General features: G+C 46.2%; 1 protein-coding gene across 1 annotated transcript; it reads left to right on the forward strand.

The window, feature by feature from the left end:
* Positions 1–945: 945 nt before the first annotated feature.
* On the forward strand, positions 946–15,497 carry LOC129338978 (cytochrome P450 2W1-like). The gene is made up of 9 exons (XM_054993563.1): positions 946–1,208; positions 5,026–5,188; positions 5,618–5,767; positions 7,439–7,596; positions 10,057–10,230; positions 12,469–12,610; positions 13,562–13,746; positions 13,937–14,078; positions 14,638–15,497. Exons 1-9 carry the CDS (start codon positions 1,014–1,016, stop codon positions 14,826–14,828), a joined length of 1,500 nt encoding a protein of 499 aa, XP_054849538.1. The 5' UTR covers positions 946–1,013; the 3' UTR covers positions 14,829–15,497.
* Positions 15,498–19,062: the final 3,565 nt, after the last annotated feature.

Genomic DNA, 19,062 nt, shown 5'->3' on the forward strand with positions numbered 1-19,062 from the left:
AGCAATCCCAGACACTCGGGTGCCCTGGAGTCCAGATGCTTACACCCATCCTCCTACTCAGAAATTAATCTTCCTGGGAACAAAACTGCACCCTGAGTAATACTAACTTCAGCAGTGCAAATAGCTGTGCTGGGCAGGGGGGGGCAAATTTTGCTATAAAAATATTAGGGGGGCTTGTATCTCTGGCTATGTAAAGGTGGGAAGGCTTACCTGCAATATGGCATAATGTGATCAAGAGTGCTGTGTGGGAGAGTTCTGTATCCCTGCCCCCAGACAGCATGAATAGCAGGGCCCCCCGCAATTAGAGACGGGGAAAGGAAGATCGGATCTCTCCCTGTTAGAGGTATCCACCATCCAGTTTTTTAAGTGGCAGGTTGCCTCCTATTAGTCAATTGCTACCATCTTGTGAATTTTTAAATATTTATACTGTATTCTTATTGTTTGGTTTTAACTGTTTTTAAAGTATAGATGTATTATGAATGTTTTTTATTGGATGTAATCCGCCGTGAGCCTGCCTGTGTCGGGGGGGGGGCGGAATAAAAATGGAAAATAATAAGTAATAATAATAATTAATAATTTTGATCATGAAAATGGTACCTAATAAAAAAGTTATTCTCTCCTCCAAAAGAAACTGGCAGCCACCCAAATGCAGCACATTTTTTTTGTGTAAAAAATCAGGAGATTCCCCACCCCCCACCCCGACCACAATGTACAATTTGGCCCTGAGTTCAGATCCGTGCCAAAAGGGCCCCAGGACTAAAAATGTCTAATCCCTTTTGCCTTTTCCTGCAGGACCTGTAACCTGAAACCTCCCCTCAACTTTCCAATCAAACTTTACAAACTGCTTAGACCACATTCTCCAGAAGTGTTTAAAGAGGGTGGGGTTATAGCTTTTATTCAAACGCCTCGCACACATTTGTGGCAATCGCAAAAAGAAATGGAAAGTTGGTGACGGACAACTGCGGCGTGCCAAGCCCCCCCATAAGGAGTCTGTGTGTGCATGTTAGCATGAGATGGCATTGCTAACTTTATTTCTCTCTTATCCTGCGTTTGTTTGTCTCCTGTGCACGCTGATCTTTTTAGTCTCCTATTTTTCAACCAGCTCAGGAAAATCAGCTTTTAAATTGCCACCTGGTCCAAAGCCTCTGCCGATCATTGGCAACCTGCATTTGCTGGATATTAAGAGACAAGACAAATCCTTAATGAAGGTAGGATGAAAAATTGCTTTGCACAGTTATACTAGAGCAAGATTCGAATCCAGAAGCACCTTAAAGATCAACAAGATTTCCAGGGTATGAGCTTTTGGGACTCAAAGCTCCCTTTGTCAAATAGGAATTGATCATCAGATATCTTATGAAGGGAGTTTTGAGTCTTAAAAGTTTATACTCTGAAAACTTTGTTGGTCCTTAAGGTGGCTGTGTTGGTCTGTTCTTCTACTGCAAACCAACACAGCTGCACGTCTGTAGTTATACTAAACATCCCACTATTTAAATTCAATATGAATATTTTAATTTGGTTCCCCCCCCCCCTGATTAAGTTTGAATTACATTTCTGGGATATGTTTACATTAATGCAGAGTCATGCAATAGACTGCAAATACATTTTACTTAAAGCTCAACAGAATAGTTATTTCTTTGATGCATAGTGGGATTTTTAAAATGTATTTCATACAGTACCTCTAACGTTAAACAGGATTACTCAAGAGTAAATATACAGAGAGCAGTGATGATTTTTTTTTTAAAAAAGGTAGTATGCAATAATTTTTCTTCCTATGTAATATACAACATATACGGTGCTTGTGAGATTTTAGTGTACTAATTTGACAGTTTCTCTTCCCTGAAGACAAGGACAGTTTGCAAACAGCTGATGCCAGGAGAACATCTCCTGCAGATATCTATTTCCAGATAATAAGATGCAAGAAATTAAGATACTGTTTGAACAAGAAACAAGAATTTTGGTTATTTACTATATTTGCTGATTTCGCACATGCTGGATAATGCACTTTCAATGCACTTTATCAATCATTTGAGGTGGATTTTTTGTTCCACACGCAAAAAAATCCATTCCAAATGATCTATAAAGAGGATTGGAAGTGCATTATCCAATGTGTGCGGAATGGCCCATACAGTGCTTTTTTTTTTTTTTTTGTAAAAACGAAATTGCTGGTACTCGTGATGTTTGCTGCCTTGGGAATCCTATTTGGGGGGAAAGGCAGCTCAGAAATGTTTTAAATAAATAACATAACATCATTCGGAATTTTTTATATTATAAACACTCTCATATAAATATACTTATTTACATTACTAGAAATCCAGGGAACAAGTTAAGGAGTAAACAGTTCACATTTCTTTTTCAGTTAGATGAGCAGACAATAAACAAAAATATCTTTTAACACAACTCAGTGAGACAAGTGAACTATTCCTGATTATGATTTCTGGCTGCAACCAAACTGCTATCCCCACCTCTTAATCTAGCCAATGGCATCAGTTTAACGTACTAAATTTACTTGCCTGCAAGCTGGCAAAGAAGGTCACAGGGCAGGAGGCAGGCAGGTGAAGGCAGCGGGCAAGTGAGCTGGAAAAAATGCAGCCCATGTACACCGTCATGTCAGCTGGCCACGTTGGCTGCAGGACGTTGCTTCTCAATTGGCCCGGCCCCAGCAAAGATGATCCAAGCCCTGCCAGCCAAAAGAGGTGCCAGTATCCTGTACCACTGTGTACCCGCACAAAAAAAGCCCCTGGCTATATCTGTCATCCTTTTTCACTTTCAAGGCAGATTACACAGTGTAAATCCATGCAGCTGGTAGGATGAGACATCTAACAAGCAAGGTAATAGGGATAGTGCTACAGAAATCTGAAACCAAGCACAGAGGCTCTTCCCCCCTCAACAAACTCCTACTGTTTCACTAGTTGCATTTTCCAGAACTCAGAGTGCAATAGATTTCAGCACCTTTAAGACTAACCAACTTTATAGCAGCATAAGCAAATACATCTTGCATCTGACGAAGAGAGCTGTGGTTCTCGAAAGCTTATGCTACTATGAAGTTGGTTAGTGTCTTAAAGGTACTACTGGGCTCTTTACTATTTTGTGACTACAGACTAACATGGCTAGCTCCTCTGGATCTATGATTGTGGAAAATGTCATGAAATGTAGGTATTATTGATGGTGAGTGATGCAAGGTGGATGGTATTTGTTTAAAGGGTGAGCTTGGGTGTGGTAAAGGTGCTTTGATGCACTTTGTGCACATGAGCAACAGTTCACTTCATATAATAATAAAGCCCCAACAAGTTGCAACTAGCTCATGGCAACCCCTCAGAGGTGGTTGGCCATTGCCTTCCTCTGCAGAGCAATCCCTGTCTTCCTTGGAGGTCTCCCACCCAAGTACTAACTATGGCTAACCCTGATTAGCTTCCTAGTTTGGGCTGGAGAAAGTCAAGGGAGTGTGCAAAGACACCCCCTTTGTGTCTTTCTCACCCCCAGCCAATTCTCACCCCCAGCCAATGAGAATCCAGGCTGCTTCTCTAAGTGCCACCCTACGGTCTGTTTCTTGGTCATGCCAGAGAGTGATGGAATGTCGGGAGAAGCTTTTATATAAGACCTAAGTATGTGATTTAACGCCCCCCCGCCACAAACTGTTGCTATATAATATGTAACATTAGAGTTCTCCACTCCAGAGCTTATGTAACTTTCTCACAACATTGCAAACCATAATCAAGACTACCCTCTTCCCTTTACAGCAAAACTCCATGGGGTGTATGTGTTTGTGTGTCTTCCTAAGAAGTATATTATCCCTCTGCTGCAGTGGAGAACAGCCTGCAGTGGTTTAGAGGCAAACAAAAGGAAATATTGCTTCCTGCAACAGAGAGCGGGCTTGCAGAACAGACTGCCACCACCCTTCACTAGGGTTTCCACGGCTGGGTTGGGAATTCCTGGAGATTAGAGGGTGGAGATGGAACAGGGTGGGGTCTGAGAAGGGCCCCCATCAGGGATGGGATGCCAGAGTCTGCCATTCAGGGGAACTGATCCCTGTAGCCTGGAGATCAGTTGTAATTCCAGGAAATCTTCAGGCCCCACCAGGAGGTTGGCTGTCAGTCCTTGGCAGTTAGATCTCCAAGTTCTCCACAGTTAGCACACAGGTGTTCCAGTTGAAGCAACTTTATTAGAGATCCATTCAGTACAAGGTGTTCAGACAGTGGAACTGGCAGAAATGACGTATGTGGGGCTAGCAATGTTAGTTATAGGGAATATTCCTGTCTTTGGGAAAGAGGACTGTTAACAAGGGGTTGGGGGTTGGGGTGAGACATTATTTTAGAGTAGACAGTGAGAAAGACAAACTTATCTTTGGTTCTCAAGAAGGATACATTTCGAGCCAGTTTCAGCTGGCAGTCAAGGACACTGGCTTAGCGGAGCGAGAAAGAGAAAGTAAACATTTGCGAGAAAACCTGCTGGCATTACAGCAATAAAGAATTTCCCATACTTTCAGAGACCAAAGGCAGAGCCCATATACATTCATGGCAGATATGCAGAAGGCATATATGACATTGTCAATGCTACCCTTCACACTCATCTTTATGAAAAACAGCTTCTGGGCTGAAAAGTCAAGGCAGCCTCCATTGAGTTTCTGAGAGCTAAACTACAAGTGACGCCTGACACAGGTTGGACACTTGTCAGCTTCCCTCAAGTTTTGATGGGAAATGTAGGCAGCTTGGAGGAATGCTGGATAAGTGACAGTTGAAAAGTCCATTGGGCAGTAGTCGGAGAGCCAAGCTACAAGACCAGGATGCCTACATTTCCCATCAAAACTTGAGGGAAGCTGACAAGTGTCCAACCTGTGTCAGGTGTCACTTGTAGCTTGGCTCTGAGTGTTCTCCCATCCAGGAACAAACCACACCCACACCTGCTTAGCTTCAGCACAGAGGCCTGGTTCCTTCAGACCCAGCAATGAGATACCCGTCTCTGCAGTCTAATATGGATGAACGGTTTTAGTATTATGCAACTGCTTCACTGGTCTGCCTTCCTTTCCAGTTTGCCAAGGAATATGGGCCCGTGTATACCCTCCATTTCGGATTCCAGAAAGCCGTAGTCCTGACCGGCTATGAAGCCGTGAGGGATGCCCTTGTCAACTTCACAGAAGAATTTGTGGACAGGCCGCCAATACCAATATTTGAGGAGATTCAGCACGGCAATGGTAAGGAGGAAATAGAACAGCTTTAATTTCCAAAGCTCAGAGCAAAGAAAAATTTGCTTAACGAGGTTTGTTTGCCAGGTGGAGCGCTAATTGTTTGGTGCTAATAGTTTCAGCTACTAATGCCATGTTCTCTTGGTTTGATTGGAGTTGGCACCAATTTGCATCATAAGCAAATTAAACTGCCCAGATTTGGGGAAATGGGAACACGGCACCCCTACCACCATTATCTCATCATATCTGCTGGTCTGGGTTGGAATATTAGGAATGTGGCCCAGAGGGAAACCTGCTAGGCGGAGTGTCCCTCCAAGCCAGCTGAATTTGATGCCCTTTCTATAGGGCCCAAGGCTTCTAGCATCACAACAAAGAATCTTGTTCAGTGAGACTCAACTCCAAACAAATGAGACCAGGTTGTATCTCTGCTGCTTACAGGTGTTTTCTTTTCAACTGGAGAACTGTGGAGGACGACCCGCCGGTTCACCATGGCCAGTATGCGCAATCTTGGAATGGGGAAGAAATTCCTTGAGGACCAAATTATTGAAGAACTCTGTTTCCTTATAAGGAGCATTAAAGCTTTTGAAGGTGTGTATGTGTGGGGTGGGTGGGTGGGTTGGTGATCATGGCAGTTCCTGCACCGGCTGTGCCCAATAGCAAATCTGCACACCCCGGGCAAAAGTTTAAATTTATAAATCTGTATTTCTTCATGCCACATATAAATCAAGTAAAACCCCAGTTTGTTTAGCTTAGATACCTTGTGATGTTCTAGTTCTTCTTTTGTGGTATCAAAGAAATCAGTCACTCGTATGGATGCCAATTGTCGAATGCCACTGTACATTTTCTGGCTAATACAGAAGCAAACATGAATGCAAAGCAAGCCAATGTTGCCAGCTTTCAAGTGCCCCAGGCAGGTAATCTTCACTTGTAATCGTTGAAAGAGTGGGGGCAGCGATTCCTGCTCATCCTTTTCTTCCACAGCAGATGGTTTGTTGGTCCCCCAGCAACAAAATTTCAGGGGCTTAGGGAAGGTTATTTTATTATTTATTAAATTTATAGTCCGCTCTTCCCGCAAGTGGGATCAGAGCAGATAACATCACAAAATATAATCGTAATAAAATCACATAAAATTCAGTAAACACAGAGCTCTAGGCAGCAGCCCATATGGCTTAATCCGACCAAAATATCCCAAGAGATGGGAACTGGTAGACAATATTAAGTGTCTCAGTGGCAAGCTGAGGTGAGGGGGGTTTCAATCCCCCCCTCAACAGGAGACCAGCAGGAGAACCCACCACCACCCTGACTACAACCATATGCCTGGCAGAACATCTCTGTCTTACAGGCCCGGCAGGATAGCAAATCTCGCTGGGCCCTAACTTCAGCAGAAAGTTCCACCAGGTTGGTGCCAGGACCAAAAAGGCCCTGGCCCTGGGCGAGGCCAGGCAAGCATCCTTGGGGCTAGGGATCACCAGCAGCTGTTTTTCGGCCAAACAAAGCGCCCGCTGAGGAGCATATGGTAAGAGGCGGTCCTGCAGATATGCTGGTCCCAGTCCGCTAAGGGCTTTATAGGTTACACCCAAATCTTGAACCTGATCCGGAATTTCACTGGGATCCGGTGCAGCTGGCACAGGACGGGTGTGATATGTGCCCTATATGGTGTCCCCATAAGGACACGTGCAGCTGCATTCTGGACAGTTGTAATTTCTGGGCCAGACCCAAGAGAAGCCCTGCATAGAGCAAGTTACAGTCATCTAATTTGGAGGTAACCATTGCCTAGATCACTGTCCTTAGGTCCTGGGTCGAGAGGTAAGGGACAAGCTGCCTGGCCTGGCGCAGATGGGAAAAGGCAGATCTGGTAACTGCTGTGACCTGGGCCTCCATCGAAAAGGAGGCATCCAGGATCACCCCCAGACTCTTAACCATCACAGCAGGCACAAGCGGTGCCCCATTGAGGGTCGGGAGCCGGATTCCTGAGCCCAACAGCCCACGACCCAAGTCCAGGATCTCCGTTTGCATGGGGTTCAGTTTCAGCCAACTCTGTTTCAACCATCCAGTCATGGCCTCAAAAGCTCTAGCCAAGGCATCTGGGGCAGAGTTGGACCATCCGTCCAGCCATCAACAGATACAACTGGGTGTCATCTGTAGTAAGTAGGGAATTCCCACTCTACACGGTCTGAAGATGGTTGGATACATCCCAATTTTGCATGCGGCCACTGAACAGATGCTAAATTTTTCTTCTGCTCTGCCTGTTCACTGCAGGTAAGCCTTTTGGCCTCAGGACCTTCAACACTGCCCCCACCAATATCACCTTTGCCATCTTGTTCGGGGAGAGGTTCGACTACAAAGATCCGGTATTCCTGACTCTGTTAAGACTCATTGACGAAGTGATGTGCCTTCTTGGGTCGCCACTCTTGCACGTAAGCCGATATTCTCCTTGTAGCTATTATCCCTTACTCGTGTACTCACCTGGCACTGATGCATTCGCAAAAATCAGAAATGGAAACCTTCCTCCCCAAATCCCTATACTTCTACATTCACTTCAGATTCTTTGGGTTTAGCTTAACCATGGAAAAAATTCTTGCTTGCTGCTTTTCCCTGCTGCACTAGTTTTCTACTTGAAGGGAGGTTTTCCAAAATGCAATTTCTCTTCCAGCAACCCAAAAGCAGTATTATCTATCCCACCAGCTAATTCAACATTGAGCACAAGAAGCTTGCCTTTGACTTGAGTCTTGCCCTTGGGGTTTATCCTGGTTAGTCTTGTGAGCTCTGATAGGCAGCAGCTGTTCAGGAACTCAGGTGGAGGGCTTTCACATCACCTGCTACCTCATTCTTTTAAACAGAAATGCCAGGGATTGAACCCAGGACCCTCTGCATGCCAAGCAGATGATCTAACATCAAGCCCTGGCCCCTCCCCAGCCTCATTCTGCCACGTGCACAGAGGGAGATAAAAACTACAGAATCATATTGTTGCAGTCTAAAAATAGAATTGGTTATCCACTCTAAAATTCCAATGAACGGCATACAGAAGTTTCACCAAACAGATGCCAATATTTAGAGCATCCATCACTAACCAAGAACTGTGGCTAATGGTGATTTTTAGTTCTTCTGTTAGATTGGGGGCGGGGGTGTCGTGTGAGTTACAAAACTGGCGTTTAAACGTGAAGTCCAAGGAAACTAGTGTGATGTAGTGGTGAGAGTGTTCGATTAGGACCTGGGACAACTGGTTTTGAATCCCTCACTCAACCACAGAAGCCTGTCAGGTGACCTTGGGCCCATCACAATCTCTCGGCCTAATCTACCCTCACAAAGTTGTTGCAGGGAGGATTAAGTGGAGGGGGAGGACAATGTGAAAAGCCACTTTGGGTCCCTGATCAGGGAGAAAACAGGGATATAAATTAAAACAAAAAAGAGATAAGGAAACCAAATTCATTAAATTTTATTTAAAGACTGTTAATTTTAATTTGCTTCTTCCCACATTTCTTCCCACTGGGGACCCAGGGTGGCTTACATAATTGTTCTCTCCTCTATTTATCCTCACAAGAACCCTGCGAGGTAGGTTAGGTTGAGGATGTGTGACTGGCCCAAGCCACCCAGTGAGCTTCCAAAGCAGAGGTCGTTTCCACACGTCCCAGCATAGTGCTAAAAAAACACAAGGGCGTCTTCCTGGCGTGATTTCTGACATCATCAAAATCGTGCCGGGAACCTGCCCTCGTCGCATTCGTTTAGCGCTGCACCGGGACATGTGGAAACAATCAGAGAGTCTCTCTACACAAGACAACTTACACGGGGACGCTCAAGTGACCTACTTTCTGTGTGGTTTTATACTCACGTGTACTCAAGTCTCCGTAGCAATGCATGGGTATCCACAATGGGAGAACAAGCATAAGATCTTTCACTTCAGTGTCCCTGTGTAAGATGTCTTGTGTAGAGAATCTAAATTTCGAAGCAAACTTTTTCCTTGTTCGATTGGCAAAGAAACTACTGTAGACTTGCTTGCTTTGTATTAATTTAGTTGTAATCATTCTGTACCTGATCTATATCCTCCTTGGAGCTCATAGATTTCCTCTCCTCACCTTGAGAGAGAGTTAGGCAGAGAGAGTCACTGATAGGACTACTGACCTCTAAGTACAGCCGGGAGGTCTCCCTGGATTACAACTGATCTCTGGACCATATTAGTCAGTCCCCCTGGAGAAATGGCTGCTTTGGAGGGTGGACTTTATGGCTTTATACCCCATTGAGGTCCCTCCCCTTCCCAAATCCCACCCTTCCCAGGCCCCACCCCCCACATCTCCAGGAATTTCCCAATCCAGAGTTGGCAACTTAAGAGTTTCTCTGCACAAGGCATCTTACATGGGGAAGCTCAAGTGACTTACTTTCTGCGTGGTCTTATATTCAGGTGTACTCTGTCTCCCTAGCAGTGCATGTGTATCCACAATGGAAGAACAAGCGTAAGAGCTTTCACTTGAGCGTCCCCATGTAAGATGTCTTGTGTGGAGACTCAGAGTGAGGATTCAAACCTGGTTCTCCCATATCCTAGACTGAGGCTCTAACCACTACACCAAGATGATCTGGTAATTCAAGATTATCATAATCCCCATTGGAGGTATCCTCATTTGCAGTTGGGAAGGGGGGGGGGTCAGGGCTGTCCTTGCCCCTGGAAAATTCAGATGGGGAGGCACTGGAAACCGCATTTCGTCTAGACCAAAAGTTCCAATAGTTAATCCTACGCCCCAGGCCAACAGGTGCTATTAAGGCAGAGAAACACTTTTAATAAGGGTGGGTTTTGGTGGGTATACATTACTTGGCAACGTAACTAATCTTTCTCCTCCCTCTGTCCAATGCCTCCCCTCTTTTCCCCATTGTTTGCTCTCAACTAGCTGTTCAACTTCTACCCCTTCCTGGGTTTTTTTTTCAACGTCCACAAAACGTTACTCCAAAAAGTCGAAGAGGTCCGCATCATTATCCGGGATTACATTAAGGCTAGCAAGCAAGACATCCACGCCAACGGCCTCAAAAGTTATACGGACGCATTAGTCTTCAAGCAGCAAGAGGTATTTGGGGGCTGGTTGAGCCCTGAAATCACAAGACCCACCTGCTGGGTCAGACTGAAGGGTGCTCCAGGTTCAACAGCAGCCTCCAGAAATGCCAAAAGCAGGCCTTGATGGCTGCCAGGAATGTGGAGGTCGGAAGGGGGCAAAATTTTGTGGGCCTAATCACCCTGGAGCCCCGAGATTAGTTTGTGTTTGTTGGTCTGATGGGGGCCCAGAGGGAGTCTTTGTGTGCAGGCCCATGAGGGCTCTCAGCAAATCCTTTTCCTTCTCTCAGCATCTGATACTCAATGGTATCCTGCCTCTGAATACAGAGGTTACATTAGGCTATCAACAGCATTTGATAGACGTTTCTGTAGATGTGTTTAATCTCTCCAAATGGCCTTGCCGGGAAGCCAAGATCATCCTTTGAGAACTTGATTTTTCCTTCCTAGTGTTTAATAACATTAACAACAACAACAACATTTGATTTATATACTGCCCTTCAGGACAACTTAACATCCACTCAGAGCGGTTTACAAACTACGTCATTATTATCCCCACAACAAACACCCTGTGAGGTGGGTGGGGCTAAGAGAGCTCCGAGAAGCTGTGACTGACCCAAGGTTACCCTTTGGCTTCAAGCAGAGGAGTGGGGAATCAAACCCGGCTCTCCAGATTAGAGTCCCATGCTCTTAACCACCACACCAAACTGGCTCTCTGTAAAATTTAATTTACAGTCTCATGTTTTTCTGCATATTTGGGGAGTCCTGAGTACATAAGGAGTCCCACTTTGTCTGGAGGGTGGTGGCCTGGTTTTGTTATTTTTTCACAGTGGGGTGACAGTCATTTTACTGTTCAACAGATTGATAGTAATGAGCCTAGACAACCAAATCTAAGGAAAACATTGTGGCCGAACTGACAGTATTAAAAAAAAAACCTGTTTGTTTGAAAGACATAACACACCCTTAAGCCTCAAGGAACTGTTTTAGTTTACTTTTTTTTTTAAATGAAACCACAATTGTTAATATACTTTTGTACAACCTCAGGTGCTATAGGTGGCTGAATCAACTTTCCAGTTGAGCAATGGAATGGTTTTCTTCCAAAAATTGTGGAATCTTTATTTTAAAGGCAAGACCATCCAATCATTGCAACCTAGTTTCCTTAAATGGCAGGCACATCTTTATAAAAGGTCCAAAGTTGAATTCGCCTGTACCTGCTTAGTTGACCAGTAGAATTATCCACCTATTACGCAGGGGAGCTGGGACTGCATTGGCAAAGAGTTATTTTGTGAGTTTTTACTGGGGTGAGATTTGAATCCAGGACTTTCTGGACCTCAGCTGTCGTCTCTGAGGCATGGCACCCTAGCAATCTGGCAGCAGTCATAAGCTTGTGTGAATATGCAAGCAGAATTTTCTTTTCTTTGTGGATTTTCTACATTCCCGCAAGCCATTTTATTATTGAGCACAGGTCTCTAAATTCTACTCAATGGAAAACAGCAGACAAATACAACCCAAATGACTCTGTTCTTGATGAGAATCCATAGCCTTTCCCAATCTCTGCCATTTTAAACAAGCCAGTTCACACAAGTGTGCACACCTGAGAATCTGTAGCTGAACTAATTCCACTGCACTTTACACTGTAGCTAACACTGTGGGCCAAACTACAAGTGACGAATGACACAGGTTGGACACCTGTCAGCTTCCCTCAAGTTTTGATGGGAAATGTAGGCAGCTTGGCGGAATGTTGGACAAGTGACAGTTGAAAAGTCCATTGGACAGCAGTCGGAAAGCCAAACTGCAAGACCAGGACGCCTGCATTTCCCATCAAAACTTGAGGGAAGCTGACAAGTGTCCAACCTGTGTCATTCATCACTTGTAGCTTGGCCCTGAGTGAACCAACTCCACTGTAGCCAAATCGCTTGCTTCCTTTTAATCCTCACAACAACCCAGTGAGGTAGGTTAGGCTGGACGAGAGGGAGCAACAGGCCGGTCAGCTTCATGGCTGACAGTTTGGAAGCAGGGTCTCTTTGGTCTTTCCCCCATGCTGTAACTTCTATGCTGCACTGGTCGACTACGGTAACCCATGCCATTGTTTGAGCTAACATGAAATTTAATCTGTGGAGTTAGGATCTGGGGTGGCTCATTTGCACAAGCTTTAAATCTGCCATCCTAAAGGGTAGAAAGGTGCACATCTGAACCAGCCTTCGGAACACTGCCCTTCCCCTTCCTTTCAATTGTGCACGTGCTTTCTCCCCACCAGGATGCAAGCAAGAAAGAGAACCTTTTCCATGACGACAACCTGATAGCATCCATCCTGGATCTGGTCATGGCCGGCACTGAAACCACTGCGACAACGTTGCAATGGGCTGTACTGCTCATGATGAAATACCCCTCGATTCAAGGTGGGCTGTGCACCCTCTGCAGTCTCCTTTTTTTTTTTAGCAATTGTTTCCTTGTTTGCAGAGATGGAACCAAGCCCCTCAAGCTGTCTAAATGGTGACAACATGTCACTTAGGGAGAATTTTTTTCCTTCTCGATTGTAGATTTTGCCATCACGGCACCCTTTCCGCCTGGGCTTTTTTTTTGTCCTTCTATGCACATCTGCAAAAACGAAGGGTGTGTTATATTTCAAACCTAGGCCATTTCCACACTTCTTACCTGCCTGCGGAACATAGCGCGAAAGACCTGAAAGACAGCATCTTCTTGTGTGAAATCGCACCAGGAAGACGCTGTTATCTGGGAATTTTGTGCGAATCACGCAAAACTCCCCGATAACAGTGTCTTCCTGGCGCGATTTTGCACAAGACGACGCTGTCTTCCGGGTCTTTCATGCCATGTTCCGCAGGCAGGTAAGATGTGTGGAAACGGCCCTAGTATCAGCTCTGAAAAAGAGCAGCTCTCCAAAGTCTCAAAGCAGAGAAAAGTCTTTCCTAATCCCCATTTCGTGAAACCTTCTAACTGGAGATACCAGACCAACATGCGTAATGCTTGGAATCACAGAGCTGGTTCAAGGTATCCTGTTGCCCTCAGCGAGGTGCACCCATCCCCTCCTGGCTTCCGTGCCACTGCAGGAGCATAGCTTGGACATGGCTGGTGATGGCCCAGGCACAGGAAGGGACACCAGTGTCTTCTCAGTGCCACACTGCAGGATGCAAGCCGAGCCCTTCGTGCATATCTGCACCCTTCTCTATTGTGCCTTCCCAAAGGAGAGAGCAGATCCCTGTGGAGCTTGGCTGGAGAGCCAGCCTTGCACGAACATCCCCCCTCCAACTAGGAAAAAAACCCACTGCTCTTCCCAACTTGAGTCCAGAAGGCCAACAGATTAAGCTGTCCACTCTTCCTGTCTTATGCAGAGAAGGTCCAAGAGGAAATTGAGCATGTTGTGGACCCGGGCAGCTGGGCCTCCTATGAAGACCGGAAGAAGCTGCCTTACACCAATGCGGTGATTCACGAGATCCAGAGGTTTATCACCTTGCTGCCCCACGTGCCTCGTTGCACATCTGTGGACACTCATTTCAGGGGCTACTTTATCCCAAAGGTACCTCCACAAGTATTCACCAGCCCCCCCTTTTTTTGTTTGCTGCCAGTAGGGGGCAGGTTAGAGTCCTGCACAGAGATGCAAGCCTCGGGAACATCCTTTGCCTCTGCCAACCTGCTGCCTGTAGAGGCTCCAGTTGCTTTCAGAATCGCTCCCAATCATCTCATCCTTTCTTGTGCTTTTCTTCCAGGGGACAACGGTGATCCCGTCCCTCACTTCTGTGCTACTCGATCCAAGTCACTGGGAGACCCCCTATGAGTTCAACCCAGGCCACTTCCTGGATGCCGAGGGGAAGTTTGTCAAGAAGGAAGCCTTCATGCCCTACTCCCTGGGTATCTCGCAGGCGTTCTTTTTCAGATGGATGGATGTGGGTGGTTAGCATACCATACCCTAAGGAGGCACCTGTAGCCTAGAGCTGCCAACTCCAGGCGGTGCCTGGAGATCTCCCAGAATCGTAACTGATCTCCAGCCTACAGGAGAAAACGATGGCTTCGTGTGGTGGATTCTATGGCATTACATCCCTGTTGAGCCACTTCCCCTCCCCACACTCTGCCCCCAAATCTCCCAGGAATTTCCCAATCCGGAGTTCGCAAGCCTAGCGCTAAGAGCTGCAAAGCAGGTAGAACTCCATGGAGGCCGGATTCACCTATTGGTGGCATATGTGGTTCTCCCCGACCTCCATTTTCTCCTCCCAACAACCCTGTGGTGTAGGCTAGGTGAGAAACAGACTGGTGTCAGGTCACCCAGTGAGCTTCACATCAGAAGGGGATTTGAATGCAGGTCTCCCCTTCCCTAGTTCAACCGCACCACCCCCGGGGAGACAAGCAGGGCCACGTGACTTGGACCGATTCTGCCTTCCCTAATGCCTACCCCCCCCCCGTCCCTTTGCAGGGCGCAGGAATTGCATGGGCGAGAGCCTGGCCAAGATGGAGCTCTTCCTGTTTTTCGCGGGCTTGCTGCAGACATTCTCTTTCCAGCCACCTCCCGGCATCGCTGCCTCGGCCATCGACTTGACCGTCCCTAAGACCACCTTCACTCTGAGACCCCAGCCGCAGCTAACGTGCGCCGTCTCCAGGGAGTGAAGCCAATGCCGCTGCACAGCACGGGAGGAAAACGCTCAGACTCCGGGCTGCGGGCACCAAGTCCCCGAACGAACGCTAAGCCGGGAACGACCACCGGTCCATTACTCTCTGCTGCTCCCCAGTGGCCGGCTTTTGCCATAGCAATCACTTTCTCCACCTCTTTCTGCGGCTCATTCTGCCCGCTCTTTGCTCTCTGCTGCCCCCACGCGACCGTAGAAGAACATCGCTACCACTCTTCCGTTCTGCAACAATCTTTGCAGCCTCTCTTGGCATATTCAGCACATACATATAAAGGTGCGTCCGCACGCTGTTGGGCATCGTTGCACTGTCGCAGTTTCCCTTTGTGGAAGCGATTGCTATTGCTTCATATCCAACGACGTGTCCATGCAGCCCGTCAGTTCTAATAGGGTGCCAGTTCAGAGTCGCTAATGCCTCCCCATGTGCAGTGCAGGCTATAGCAAGCACTTTCCGCAGACGTTTTCATGGCTTAATTTACAGTGGCTCTTTGGCCAGCCTCTTCTGATCGCTGCCGTCCCTTCGGGTGTTGGTATTAGCCATTTCATACCTATTGTGTAATCCTTCGCTGCCACCCAGTGGCGACACCTTATAAATGCAGCCCTGTTTTTCCCTAACGAAGAGCTCGAGATATTTTAAAGTTAATGGACTGGATAGGGGAGGGATGGGGTCACTGTTCGTGCAAGGCAGTTAGTAGATTGCTGCCTATAGCATATAAGCGCAATACGGACAGCCCATGGCTACTGTTAGAGAAAGGTGGTGAACACAGAGCGGAAAAATTCCCGGAGATTTGGGGTGAGTAGAGCCTGGTACGGGAGGAACTTCAAAAGGATATAATGCCCTAGAGACCACTCTTCGAAGTAGCCATGTCCTCCAGGCGAGCTGATCTCTGCAGCCTGGAGATCAGTTGTAATTCTAGCTGATTTACAGGCCCCACTTGGAGGTTGGCAATCCAACCACCATAGTCTCTGTTTCTGTGTGTAAACCGCAGGGAGGGAGGAATGGTGCCTCTCTTCAAACTGGTAGCTGTTTTAATGTCCTGAGAGCACCACCAGAAGTCCCTTCCTTATTTCCAGAGACTGCAGATTAGGACATGCAGTTTCCCTCTAGAGAGGCTCTCGCTGCGTGACAGTGTTATTGAAAGTAGTCAAAATATCTCCCCGTATCAGTAATAATATGTAAGAGGTGTCTTTTGCAGACTAGATGCAAGACGTGCCTGCCTGCAGCCAGCTGCCCAACAGCCTTCCGAGTCTACAACTGATTCACAGTTGGTACTTTCGACCAGAAATATAACTCGTCCTCTACTCTGCAACCCTCTTTTGGATTTTACTCAGTGCTTAGTTTTCTTGAGCTTGAATGACAGAGACCGTAAGTGGTTACCAATCTTGAAACATTCAGTAGCACTCCCGCCCTCCAAAGTACAGACTACTAAATTATGATGACAATTTAAACTCTCCAAAGGAAAGAAATGCAAATGACATCTTTTTGGCGGCTAGTAAGTCAGTGCTATTCAATGCAGAAAATCACGGGCTCGGTCCCCAGCCAATCCAGGGCTGCCATCTCCTGCCTGAGCCCCTGATTGCGTTTGTCTCTCAGGCTGAACTCAGATATCCTGGTCAACCACGGTTTAATCAAACATTGGTTTGTCACAGGGTTGCCAGTTCCAAGTTGGGAAATTCCTGGAGATGTGGGGGGTGAAACCTGGAGAAACCTGGAGAAAGTGGGGTTTGGGGAGGGAAAGGACCTTGGCACGGCATAATTCCATAGAGTCCACCTTCCAAGGCAGCCATTTTCTCCAGGTGAACTGATCTCTGTGGCCTGGAGACCAGTTGTAATTCCGGGAGATCTCCAGCCACTGCCTGGAGGCTGGCGACCCTAGTTTGTCATAATGTCTGAACTAGACAGTCCCCAAATAGGCTGGGTGGGTTTTTTGTTTGTTTAACCACAATAGATATTACTTCGAGTTTGTTACAAGTTCTGACTTTACACAGAAATGGTCATATAAGATACGCTCCCCGCTAGGAGGCAGGGAGAAGGCAAGAAGCAGATGAACTAGGATTTACGCTTACATCTGACTGGTAGACTGACTAGACTTCAGCAAATCCTGGTTTTACCATAATGTCTGAATGCAGCCAAACTAGGAAGCAACTTCCTGTTGTCTTCCACACATTGGCCTGATAAATAAGATGGCAAAAAGTTATTTACAGTACTGAGAATGAATAGGTCATCCGCACATATCAAGGACAGAGAAAAGCTAACAGGTGGTCTGCCCTACATAGGATACTGGATTGCCCTATCTAAAAAATTCTTTTTTTCAAGACAACTTTTTAAATCTGGAGTATAGCAATTAAAAAAACAACACCTTTTTCTTAGAGCAAGAAAATTTCTTCTTTTAAAAAGAAAATCAGAACTGGCTTATCCCCTCCCCTCCCAGCTACTTCTCAAAAATGAGAGCCCCAAACACCAACCATCTGCCCACCAAGATTCCCCTGCCTTCAGGTAAATTTTTCAAGTCCGTTGCCTTTATCATGCCAAATGATCTAGAAAGAAAATCCCTGTTTAGCTGTGAGCATCAGGAGCAAGTTAGAGAATAATCCTAAATAGGTCTACTCAGAATCCTACTCGGATCCATTCAGTGGGATTGACTGCCAGGAAAATGCTCTTAGGATCGCACAGCGTAAGGAGGTTCTTATTTATTAAAGAAAGGTGTTCGTTATCAGCGGGGTTAAAAGGCTGTTTACGTGGATGCAAGTCCCATCGATTCCAGCTCTAAGAGGAACGGGTTTGAATCAATGTAAGCATTTTAGTCCTAGCACCTGGCTTACAGCTATGCATTTCTTTGCCCTGTTTGTACCACAAACTGCTTGCTCAGGGCCCCACTGAAACCACTCTACACACCTTATTTCCCCATTGCCAAGTTTTCAGAAATGTTAGACAGGTGCTCTCTCGGTTGTGTAACGGTTCTCTGTGCTCTACAGCCAAGTTGCACTTTTCACAGTCGGCACAAACTGCCCTGACACAAAATGGGCTCAGGGAGCTGCCATTTTACCGCCTGGGGAAATTTACATGTACTGTCGGTTAACTGCAGGTTTCCCTCTACAAAATTTAGGTGCCGACTATAAGTTGCAATTTAGTGAAATACAAATCTGCAAACTGACCAATATGGCAAGCTGTTAAAACTATAGTCACCGTTTAGTGCAGTTTCCTAGAGATGTATGAATTCAGAAAGGAAATCCATGAAAGGGAAGGAATAGTTATGGCTGAGTTTACCAACAGACACAAATCTTTTTAAAGCACTGCCTAATCCTCACATCTGCACAGATTTGCACAATCCACGCTCAAAGAACAGAAGAGCTGCCGTCAATCAGCCCACCAGTAGATTAGGCCATCTGCCTTCATCACTGGATGCTCACAAGTTTATAAGCCCCACAAAACTGGAAGCAATCTGGTAACTTGAACAAGATGAGTGAAATCAGTGATTCCCCAAACGTGGGCTAAGTAGTGCAAACATACTGAGAAAGAAACACATTCAGTTAAGCCCAGGGCCTGAAAAGAGGCTGCCCACCACACCTGTTCGTCTCTTGAAGTCAGACCCTGTTGAGTAAAGGTTATTTAGCCACATCTCTGCACTAGCCACAGCTGGATTATTCAGACATTCCCATTGCAGACACACAACAAAGTTACATGCCCTTGAAAGGGGGGGTGCCCATTGTGTTTCTGTATGAGTCGTCGATCTGTAATCCTTTCCAGTAATGCCCACAGTAAAAACACAGGGTGGAGGCTGAGACTTGGGGAACTTGCTGCCAGTCAGAGTTCACAGTTCTGACCTGGATAGGCCAAGAGTCAGAGGAAGATCCAGAGCAGTTAGCTGTGTTAGTCTTTAGTTGCAAAATAGTGAAGAGTCCAGTATCAACTTTCTTGTAGCATAAACTTTCGAGAACCAGAGCTCTCTTTGTAAAACGCGAAAGATTTATGCGATCTGAAGAGAAACCAGATCACAGCTTGTGATTAACTATCAGAAAACGAAGGTCATGTCCTTTGGTAAGCGCCCCAAACAAAGAATCTGGGTGATTAACGGCCTAAGGTTAGAACAAGTTAATGCCTTTAAATATCTAGGGATGGTTGTGCAAGCCTTGGGGTCCAGAATATCCCATTGTGACTATGTTGCGGATAAGGGAGAGAGATCAGCTCTCAACATCATCAAGTTTCTCCGCACCAA

This window comes from Eublepharis macularius, chromosome 12 (genome assembly GCF_028583425.1).
Source record: "Eublepharis macularius isolate TG4126 chromosome 12, MPM_Emac_v1.0, whole genome shotgun sequence".
Lineage (NCBI taxonomy): Eukaryota > Metazoa > Chordata > Lepidosauria > Squamata > Eublepharidae > Eublepharis > Eublepharis macularius.

Bases quoted from the DNA above. Each gene is read 5' to 3' on its own strand.
- LOC129338978 (XM_054993563.1), top strand. From the start codon at position 1,014: ATGGCATTGCTAACTTTATTTCTCTCTTATCCTGCGTTTGTTTGTCTC. The intron at 5,768-7,438 runs GTGTGTATGTGT...TGTTCACTGCAG, and splicing joins GAGCATTAAAGCTTTTGAAG to GTAAGCCTTTTGGCCTCAGG. The intron at 10,231-12,468 runs GTATTTGGGGGC...TCTCCCCACCAG, and splicing joins TAGTCTTCAAGCAGCAAGAG to GATGCAAGCAAGAAAGAGAA.